Source organism: Ylistrum balloti, unplaced genomic scaffold (genome assembly GCF_031769215.1).
Source record: "Ylistrum balloti isolate Yb309-2 unplaced genomic scaffold, AGI_CSIRO_Ybal_v1 Utg369932, whole genome shotgun sequence".
Taxonomy (NCBI): domain Eukaryota; kingdom Metazoa; phylum Mollusca; class Bivalvia; order Pectinida; family Pectinidae; genus Ylistrum; species Ylistrum balloti.
Genome location: NW_026782044.1, coordinates 648495 through 660377, shown reverse-complemented (window position 1 = coordinate 660377; position 11883 = coordinate 648495). Strand labels below are relative to the sequence as shown.

The following is an 11883-nucleotide window of genomic DNA, read 5'->3' as shown; positions in this document are numbered from 1 at the left end:
TTTGCATTTTTGAAAAAAAACTCTTCAAAAGTAGCATGTATTGTCCTTCGTAGCGTTACATTTAATTATACCACTGGCACAGTATCAGTACCTTGGGCCCTTGAGCTACTGAGAAGCAGTTTGGAGATTTAAAGACATTTTATCCAAGAGGCCAAAGTAGAAAAAAAATCCCTATGTATATCCAATTTCAAGCTCAAGTCTGGAAACTGACCATTGGCTTATAAGTCCTTGTGAAACTAATTCGATGCTGATCAGCAGACAAGGAACTAAAAGTACCTAAGCCTTAGCCATATTCTTTGCCTCTATAAACTCAATTTGTCCCCGTCTTCAAAGGAGTCAGACCCTTGGTTTATACAAAATTGTGTCTCTGTCATGTATGGAATTTAGTTTAAATCCGTTCAACCAAATGATGACATCGTTTTATGACTGACTTGGAGCTGTGCTTAAAAGAGAAACCAAATTTACAATACTTCATATACACAAATAACATTCTCAGTTCCCACTGCCCTGTATGTTTTCGAGTCACACTGGTCTGCCGGTATCATTTCATGGGACGATTCAACGAAATCATTCCCGACCCAACACTCCCCATAAAATTCGATTCCAAAATATTTGTAAGAGTTCGTATGCGCAAGAACAGCACATCCATCTATTACCGGCTGGAGGTTGAACCAGTTAAACTGTCCATTGCGGTAATTGTGCAACAGTGTTTCAAATGTCATTCCCGGCGAATAGACACACGCCACAGGTGAAAATGTTACAAGTTCAGAGTTAGCAATCACTTCTGGAATAAAAACAGATTATCTTTCAGATATTTACACTTCTAATGCCATATAAAAATGGTATTCTTGCCATTGAGCCATTCAAACATACCACCTATCTGAAATGTCCTAATGCTTTATATTCAGACCTGACGTTCATGTTTCATTAATAAGTTTGTTTCCACGGGGTTAAAGACCTCCCTAAAGCAGGTAGATGTCAAAGGTATCATCAAATGTTTAATATAAAGCACAGAAAGGAAGTCAAGAAATGATCGAGATCCTAACTGTTACAATGGAGGCAGATATTTTTGGCCTCTTCGATGTTCACTACGATTACGATGCGTAAAAAATAGATAAAAAATTACCGTTATACTTATGTTATAAGAAACTATTACCATAAGCCAAAGATGTGGGACATTTAATTTTTCGATGTGAAAGTTTTGTGTGGTGATGTATTGTTGTTATATGTTTTTAAAAAAATCTGGAAAAATAAAAAAAAATACAAAATTTTTTTTTTCGATCAGACCACAAATAGACAATGCACATCTTGGAACCATGGAGAATCTTATGAAACAACATCAAGCACGTCCATCTTCATATCGCGCAAGAAAATATATTTCTTAATAAGAGAATTATGTAAAAATTCCCAATAATTTTCATCAACCTACATCTCTCGAAACCCTGTGGTGTGAGTTTATCTCTTAGTTATTGACTACCTATTAGAAAATCGTGATACTTCAAAAAAGTGAACATTCACAATAGGAATATTATAGCTTAAAGGACTTGTCAAGGCACTGACCTGCTTTGCTGAGCTCTTTAATGTAGTCTCGAATGAAACAAAGTAAGTCTAGAGAAAGTCATAGTTTACTTCAATAAATATAGATGTTGTCACCTAGAAGTTCGATATTTTTTCACGTTTTTCACGAGATTTTACGAAGTTCACAAAACAGTAAGAGATAGCAATATGTCAACATAAAACTTCAATGGAAACACACTTGAAAATTGGACGTAGCGAAACGGTACTTGACAGTCTTATTACGAATCTGACAAGACATACTCCTGATAACTAAACACTTTCTCATTAAGACAAATGCTTCACATTTATACAAACATTCTCCAGAAAAAGAAATACATAATTTTATGATAATTTATGCATTCAACTAAGCATCACGCCAAATAAATATCTTCTCAAAATTCCAGAGAAAACGACCCCTTACGCCCTCTTTATGGAGAAATCGTTAGCCATGGAATTTTGAGGATAAACAAATGTATATGATAAAATTCCATTCACCTGACACAGCTGGAAGTAGATTTGTACAACCAATCGTTGGGGACAAAGGAGTGGTAGTCGAAATCTCATATTCCACACATCTGAATGTGGGATCTACACTGAGGAACTGATCTTCACACACGTGCGTCGCGGGACACGAATGCTGTTGACATCCACCCAGGAGTAGCTGAAATAAAAAGTCTTTATGTTTATTATGCTCTTTATTGAATCATGATGTATATATATATATACTACTCACAATTTGATAGGGATCACACCTAATAATTAGCAAAATTTTCTTTTAAAATAAAATAATACGTATTCCTTATATTTGTTGGTTTATATCTGTACCGAGGTCTATGTGTATCGGGTGTTTATGTGGTCAGTCACCCGTAACGCCTACACTTCACGTGTACACACACGAGCCTCCTACGTGCAGATTGTCATCAATACGTTTGTGGCAGAACATCTCGCTTTTTGCTTTACATTTTGAATTTTAATGGTTTCAAAATGCCCCGACAGCAGGCTAGAAGACGTCTAAGCACTTCAGATATGGACAGGGGCATTGGTATGATTCAGTCTTTTAGGTCACAAAGGGAGGTGGCCAATGACCTTGGTGTGTCCCAGAGTGTTGTGTCCCGTATGTGGAATCTTTACCAAAATTATTGAACTGTCTCCAGAAGACATGGTGGGGGTCGGGAACGACTTACCTCGCAGCGTCAAGACCGCTATCTTGTTATTGCAGCTCGACGTCAAAGGTTCATCAACGCTACGTCACTACGTAATGACTTCCAGAAGCCACCGGAACTCGAATCTAAACACAAACTGTGAGAAATAAACTTCATGATGCTGCTTTAAGGTCGCGCAGACCTGCTGTGAGAATTCCTTTGACGTTACGACATGTTCAAGCTAGATTTGCTTGGGTTCGAGATCATGTGAATTGGAACCTCCATGACTGGTCCCCCGTACTTTTTACAGACGAGACTAGATTTTGCTTAGATTTCACTGACCGACGTGCCAGGGTGTGGCGACTACCAAATGAGAGGTTCCATGCCGCTAACGTTTCCCAACATGACCGATACGGTGGTGGATCTGTTATGGTTTGAGGTGGCATTAGCATGACAAGACCGACCTTCATGTGTTCCTTAATGGCAGTCTGACTGCACAGAGGCACTGTGACGAAGTCCTGGACGTGTACGTCAGGCCTTATGCTGGTGCTACAGGTCCGGAATTCATTCTTATGGACGATAATGCGCGACCACACAGAGCTCGTGTGACTGGACAGTATCTGGAAAGGGAAACAATTGAGAGGATGGATTGGACAACCCGATCTTCAGATCTCAATCCTATAGAACACGCGTGGGACATGCTTCATAACGCTGTTTCGGCGAGAAACATCCAACCTAGAACGCTTCAGGAACTTCAAACAGCTCTCGTCGCTGAATGGACAAGTATTCCCCAAAACCGGATACGAGACTTGATCAGAAGCATGCGCCGCCGCTGCCTGAGCATAATTGATGCTCGATGACGTTATACTCGATACTAACACCCTGTTTGTCGCTGAACGACACTGTTTCGTAGGACTTAATTTTTCGCCCCTTTTTTCGTAATTTGCGATTTTCGGGGTATCTGTGTACGATGCGCATTAAAGCAAATTAATACTGTTATTCTTCGCTTGGTTTTGTTAAATCTTCATCTTATAATGCCGAAATATGTATAAATTGAACTGTAGAATATATTCTGAAAATAGATACCGTTACACATTAAATAAAAAAGTAATCCCTATCAAATTGTGAGTAGTATATATATACACACACACAGGTAAAGCATGTTCCATATTTGCCCGTCCTTACCCTGATCATACCCTGTGGCTTTTTTTTATCGATGTTAGCAAATGGTTTCCTGTGAAATAACATCTTTACAAATATGAAGACGGAAGACAAGAGTGGAAAAATAGGCACAGCTTTGATCAACAGGATTAGCGGTAACTCGTCAATAAAGCTATGGTACATCTAAAAAAACAAATTGCAAAACAGTCACGACAAAATTTCATATTTCAATTCTTTTCGAGTATTTTAACTGTAAATATCCATTCAAAATTCCCCGTATCCAGAATGTTTTTATCGCATAATGAGGCAACTGAATAACAGCGCGTAATGGCTGCTGATCTTCGTGAGCAACTATTTTCTTGTCTCTCTTGATATTGCTCAATTTTGGCCTTTAGTTGCGCTTACTCATAATCGCTGTTCTGTCCCCCAGGCCGAGACATACCAGAGGTTTTTTTCTTTTTGTCTGTATAGTATTACTGCTTCCTGTTTAACGTTCAGCATTATGGTAGTGTATCAACTGGTTCTCCGTTTTAATGTAATATGTGACCGGATTGGATTCCTTATAGATGCATGCAGTACACTTAAGTTTGGTAACACTATAACGTCAGCTCCAGTCCGTGCTAACTAAAGGAGGCTTACATAAAGGTATTGCTGCCTCCAAAAAGCACATGCACTGGCATTACATGCATTAGCGAGGATCTTCTTAAATATCGAAACTAATATCAAACACACAAGAAAGTCACGCACACACACCCGCGTATAAAGACAGACACACAAGTGGATAGCTCTGGTTACGATAAAGCCAAATAATGAACTGAACTACGTCAAACAGATGTTTCGTCTTCTACGACTCGCAGGTGATGCTAATGGCCTAAATTCTGAAGTCTAGGTAGCGACCGATAAAAATCCAAACTGATCGAAAGAAACATCAAAATCTAGATTTGAAGGTACAATAACCGAATAATTCGATAACTTTTTCAAAAATTTCAATTTTAAAACAACGTCAAGTACGTGTGTATATGCTGAGCTTCGTCTCTATTCGAATGGATTAAAACGTGGCATGCATGGCTCGGGTCTAAGTAAAAACCACATGCGAGTATATACAAAAATTATAGTACTTTTTAAAACACATTTAGAGTAAGATACGCCTGACAGAAGGCACAATTATTACACCCTACGTGCAGGTCTGGTCAAAACTCTGTTTTTGTTTTTCTCACTGTGATCACTTTTTTTATTTCAGTGACTCCTTTAGGATTCAGACCAGGAACCTTTAGCTTACTAATAGCATGCTCAACCGACCTAGCTAAATGTATGATATTTTTAGTCAAATTATGCATTGCACCAGTGTTAACGAGGGTTACGTAGATGTTTCAAAAGAGAATTCGTGCACGAGCTTTAGGGAGTAATATGTAGAGGAATGCCAAATATTTTAACAAAATCTCTACAAGGGCGACAACGTAACAGAGATCGTTATCTATTCCAATCCTTCCTCCGGTATTCGAACAAGGAACCTTTAACTTACCGCGCCTACACTCAACAGCCCGTGTTATAGCCGCGCTGTATATTGCAACGAGTGCTTACCTTTGTCACAATTTGTCCCTCGAGGTTTCCATTAATGGAACTATACAAGTTAATGTTGCTGACTGTAAACCATTTCAAAGTCCATTTGAATGCTACACTTGCATACCCAGGTGTCATTCATAGCGAGATAAAAAAGGTTATGAATCTTTAACAAATCAAGCACAAGCGAGTTAATGTATCCTAGCGACAATCTAGATAATGACTGCAATAAGAGGAATCGTAACGAGATAAGATTTAAACAATTCATTGTATCATCCCAATTGTTCAAAATCACTGATCTAAGGAATGCTCCATGGAGACAGTTCCCGTTACCAGTAACAAATAACGTAACACGAGAAAAAAAATGCCAGGTAAAACATATATATGAGTGGTCTGGATTTAGATAGAACTGCAAATTAAAAAAAAACCATTAGTAAAATACCACAGTGCATATTGCTTTGCAAGTTGCCATGCCGTAATTTATACCCTGAAAAGTTTAGATAAAAGGTTTACCAGTTTATTAGGAACTGGATCGAGCCGTTAAAGCTGGGTTAGTGTCTGGTTTTGCAATCTTCCTTAATATTACATAGTTCAGCAGAAAGATGTGCACTGGTTTTAATTTAACTTTTCCGTATAAAGCGTTTTCTTGTTCGTTTTTTACTATAGACGAATGTGTTGACATGCTGGTATATTTTCCTTGTTGTTATGAAATGGGATGGACAAGGACTGGTTTGCCCGTTGTTTACATCATGTGACCATGAATGTTATTAAACCTTTATATGACATTGACACTTCAGTGTGACAGTACTATAAAAACGTTTGCCAGCGGTTCCATCTTGATATGAACTTGGCTGTTGTTCCTGGGCCATAAGCATTACGGATGAATCATACTAGGACAAAACAAGTGTATAATGTAATTTTCATTATCTTTTTGTATCTGTGCCTTATTGTAAATTTCTATTGAGAGATGGGAATCATTAGTGTTTTTCCCACGTGCTTTTGTGTTTGATTTAATAGGTATTGTGTGGAAGGTTTTTCTGTTTATTTAATATATTCATGAATAACACTTTTGTATAAATATTTTGAAAGTGAACTGCCAGGGAAATCGAATTTCTACTTTTTTGAAGTTGTCGTAAAGTTTGCCGTGTTATGGTAATGCGTTATTCGTCATTTGTTCATTGCAAACTTTCATGTGTTCGGAGATCTACCAACAGTCTTAAACTGACAGCTTTCTAATTTGGTAGGCATACTTACCATGTTTCGACCGTATTTGGAACAGTTACTGCCCCTTTGTTCGATTTGATGATGTTTATCTTTTCCGAATATCTCTTCGTTCAGTTTTACACTAATCGCTTTCAAAATAGAAAAGGAAATAACAACATACCAAAAGAATCATGATCCAAACTGAATTCAATAGATTAAGGACAAAATTTACAAAAGAGAAGACTCCTGAAAAAGTACTAGGGTGATAAGAGCAGTTGTCCCGGAAGAATAAGCGTCTTCTGCTTCATCAACGGCATCCATCATTTAAACGTCTCGGTCAATTCAGATAACCAATGCCACGTATACAAAATAGTACACGGTAAGCAGCAACTGAACCAATAGTTATACTAACGATCATCAAACAGTGCCAATTTCATATTTCATACGAAAATAGGGAACACTATAACATCTTCCCCATCACTTTTATCAACCCGAGTCTCTTGAAACCCTATGTTATGATCTTGTCTATCAGTTGATGGCAATTTGCACGAAAATCGTAATATTGGGAACAGACTTTTTGAATATTAATCAATTGTAACTTGTAAACATCATAGGATTGGGAGGCAAGGACGCTGCTATCCAGAAATGGAAAAAATCATGCTGGTATCGATACTATCACGCCTATCATATAGCTTGGTAAAAAGCTATCACTGTCGATTTTAGTCTAGGAACGTCATAAGCCTAATCCCCACAACAGTTCATTTGATTTGCCCTTAGAATATTTACTACCCATTGGCATTTTCATAATTCAAAAAGCTTAATAACCAAGACACATTTTCCCGTGTCAGTGTCATCTGACTATATTTGAAAAGGTTACTGCCCTTTGTTTAAAGACTGTCTCTTGTCTGCAAATCTCCCTTGTCAGTTTTATGTCGATATCAAAACTTTTTAAAGAATCACTTCTCGTTGTTTTTATTCAACAATTTAATGAGGCATGGAGATCTATCTTATTTTACCCGGTCTATCTGAATTACACGGGCTTTATAACCATTACATGAAGTAAACTCTTAACCGCAATGTGATTTTATAATTATTAGACGAGTTATTGTCCTTTCATGAACAGCATTTTGATTTTAAGATATTTTTTAAAATAATTGTCCTTCTTTCAGCGCTAATATTTACATTGCCTTTGTATGTTTAAATTCATTACGTAAACATAAAACAGTGCTCAAACTCAATTTTACTATTTCGACATTTTGACATAATAATCAATCCAATATTATGTGGCATATTGTTCCGTTCAATACTAGTTCTGTCAAGCTATACGCAATTGATAGAAAGTCATAATCAATTGCCATTGATGACTGCAGCGAAATATATTGTTAAATAATACAACTCAATTTTTATTTCAATCTCCCTTTCTTGTATTTGATTAATGTTCTGTTCCTTACGGAATACATTGTAATGTTATCGATAATGCCAATCCTCACGGGCATTTCTATTAATAGAAAGTATTGTTATATTGAAAAGGCATTGCCTTTTATCCAGCAGGATTTTATAAAGATTATTCACATTATCAAAGTGATAAATAATATATGTATCACTTAGAAGATCCTGTTTCATGACTTTATCCAATTTTACCAACGTTTCTTCTAATTCAAGTAGAATCGAAGATGTACATATCCAGACGAAAATAAAATCGTGTATAAAAGTTGTTTGTTACGTAGCCAATGTCTGTTGCGGTCAGTTTATATTTTCGGGAAGCCAGTGCCAAATATAGCAAAAATCGTCATATAGCACGAAATGACGCGCCCTCTGGCGGGAACAAACCCATGTGATTGAAGAACAGAGGGATAACACGGAGATATGAATATTTCTCGGGGTTATGATTTACTTAAATACGTTGCATACAATACGTTCCATCTCTCATATTCTTATCAAGCAACAATTTTTTCGCATCCATTTCTGTTCGGTGTGAGACCCTGTAATTAGTTTCACTGGCTCAAGCTACGGGTTTGAAGCCATTTATGTTGACATTCTCGAGACGGGTTTGGGCATGCTCGATAGCTCAAAGTGCCCTTGTGTTGATTGTCCTTAGAGTTTATTAATGTATGGAGAGCGTAATATTTTGTCAATATTAGGACATGCATACTAAATTGTCTCGTTAAACATGACACAATTCATCATCATGACACAGAACAACCCACAAATATAACGCACAAAAACACAGAGACGAAAGTTATCAGGTATTATAAGCAACATTGTAAAAATTACAAAGGATATTGTAACACAACTGACGAGGGAAGACAATTTTTCACTCGTACTTTGTCCGGGCCTTACACTTACGACATACGTCACCAAATCGCCTGTCCAAGAAATTTCAGACACCACCATGACATCCCCCAAAAAAGATGTTTGGAAATTTTACTGATAGACAGCTAGAAATTCTCGACTTGATAATGGTAGAAGATTATCTCATCAACTGATATAAAATCTTGAATCACAATGTACATACAACACATATCAAACTCGGGCACAATTATGACAGGTAATTCAAACCTGGAACCTTCGGATCAATAGCATTTTTCTATATGATGAATCGTGTCGTAATTGTACCATATTTTTATGTGTTCCCCGCAGTGGGGACAAACTGCATGTCATGTGTTTATGGCTTGGCATGAATTATAGTTCAAGTAGTGTTTTGGTCTTACCCACATACTGCAAATAGCACTTGGCACACGTAACAAAGTATACTTTGTGTACGTGTACAAAGTTAGTCATTGCTCTTCGGTCTGCATTTCTGATCCCATCGTCACGATACTTTCACAAACATTTTTCACAAGCATCCTCTTGTTTGAGATCGTGTTTCAACCGTTTGCAGTCACAACCAAGTTACTGTTATTACAAATAAAAAACAAGAGACCCAGGCATTACTTGACAAAACATGTCCGTTTTCCTTTTGGAACCCAACCCTCTTAGGGAGTCAGCCAAACCATTGATACTTCAGACCAAATCATTCCTATAAGGATGAGAAGGATTTTGGACCCCGTCCCTGCCTTCCTAGGGGCTCAAGACCCACCCTTTATACAAAATTAATTCTTCTTTGCCCCAATTCTGAGCCCGAACCTCAGGTCCCTGATTGCTGACACCCACTATTTACACAACATTTGTTTCCCTCCCCCAAAGATGCTTCTGACACAATTTTAACAAAATCTCATTGGTTGTTCATGATAAGTAGCGATTATAGAACAGTTGACGGACAAACACCGCGGTATGCCAACAGTTCACTTGGCCATATGGACCAGGTGAGCAAAAACGACATCACCGCTCTTCAAGTTGTATTTCTTATCCGATTGCCACGATGTTTGTTAAGCAACCACTCTTGTACAAGATCATGTTTCAATTCTTTACGATATAAGTTAGGTGACCGGTACTATAGATAGGGGAAAACATTCACTGCTCTACAGGCTACACGATACTTCACATATGTGATCACAAATATAATCCCTTGTACGAATTTGTGTTTCATATGAGATAAAAAAAAATTGGTCAGCCTTGCTATAAATGAAAATTGACCAAATATTGCATACGATGTTTGATGCTGGTTAGTTTGTCTGATGATTTTGTTGTTGTATTGCCTATTCTCATTTGGGAACATTACACTACTTACTTGACCAATATTTACATTGGGATGTCTTTGATGAAGCTTTGAAGATTTTTTCTCTTCCGGAAAAACAAGACCTTATTACTGCTGTATTTTTCAGGGGATGCCGTGCAAATCTTTCTTTTCTTCATATTTTGCCCTGGTGTTATTGAATTTGAGTTTTAATTATGTATTATTCATATGTCACATTTTCTCTTTGTTTTGATAGACTTCAATACTAAGGTAAGACAGTGTCCGCAAATGCTCTACGGAGAAAAACGAAGGAGAGAACAATAAGTCTAAGATAATGCCAACCCTTCCAATCATACACGTCGCAGAGCAGGTATACGACTTTACGGTTCAATGAATTAAGTTATCTACTTACTAATTAATGGATTCAAGGAAAAGATATTGTTAAAGTACATACCTCAGGCCAACCATCAATGATGTAGTACTGTGACGTCACGGATGTGGACAGCGCTTGTGGCTCGCCAAGATGGTCTGCAGAGTTCAACTCGCAATCCAAAAGGTCACTGTTGTAGTTGATCGAACGACACTTCCGATGAAGAAGACAGTTCTTGGCGCATATCTGGACGTTGGGTACATGTGTGATTCGACGATATGTAAACCCTGTTAAAGTCTTGTTTTCTTGAGCGAAAAAGGACAGAGGTACAGTGACGGATGAACAGTGACCGTATACAATCTTGATAGTGTTGACGATAAAAAACAGTGTCACTACACAGATTCTAAAATCCTTCATGATGCCATTAATTGGTCACACGGTAATCACTTCAACCTTTGGAATCACACTTGTTCCCAGTACACTGATCAGTTGTATTAATGTTTTAATATTCGTTGGTGTAATGAGGAGCTCTGAAAATCAACATGTTAATCATGATAATTAACAATGAGTTGTATATCATATTTCATATTTATTATAAAAAACAATATTGAACCAAGTGATATCGTGTTGCATATCCTCTCATGGTCATAACATCATAAATAGAATGCAAATAGACCAATATAAATTTTCCGGAAAATCCAGACAAATCTTTCGTACGAAAAGATTGGACGGAAAAGCGTTAACAGACAGTGTGTCACGATTTGAATTACATATTAACTATCCAATAAACAGGAGTGGACCTACCACTATTTCATTATGTGTTTAAATGGCAGTTTACATTCATTATACAATTGTTAATAAAGTTGAAGTTATTGATTGATAATTAAACTAAACATATTGTGTTCACGTCGAATGTAGAGACAGGACATGCATTAGCCATTAACGAATCAATCCATATATGGTAAGATGTCATTAGTTGTCGATGTGTCTGTCGGATATATTCCTGTCTGTATTACTGTTCCAGCGTACTTACCTTTTAGAAACAGAGACCAGGTAATGGTTTTCATAATGATTTAGCTGTTATATGTTGAAATCAACGAAGGCAGTATGGAATCCATTTGAAATCAAACCAATAGCAGATTGAGAAATACGTTTCCGGATGACTGCACTTCGATCACTAGATTCTAATTTTTTTATGAAAGCAATAGTTGAACATATATGATTCTCTATGACATTTCTAATAACATTCATCAATATCATAATTAATGAACGAA

General features: G+C 37.1%; 1 protein-coding gene across 1 annotated transcript; it reads right to left on the bottom strand.

Annotated features, from left to right (window-relative positions):
* Positions 1 to 461: 461 nt before the first annotated feature.
* On the bottom strand, positions 462 to 11026 carry LOC132547055 (uncharacterized). Its single transcript, XM_060210805.1, has 3 exons — positions 10694 to 11026; positions 2053 to 2218; positions 462 to 784 (listed from the first exon to the last, which is right to left on the bottom strand). Exons 1-3 carry the CDS (start codon positions 11024 to 11026, stop codon positions 462 to 464), a joined length of 822 nt encoding a protein of 273 aa, XP_060066788.1.
* Between the last annotated feature and the right edge of the window lie 857 nt (positions 11027 to 11883).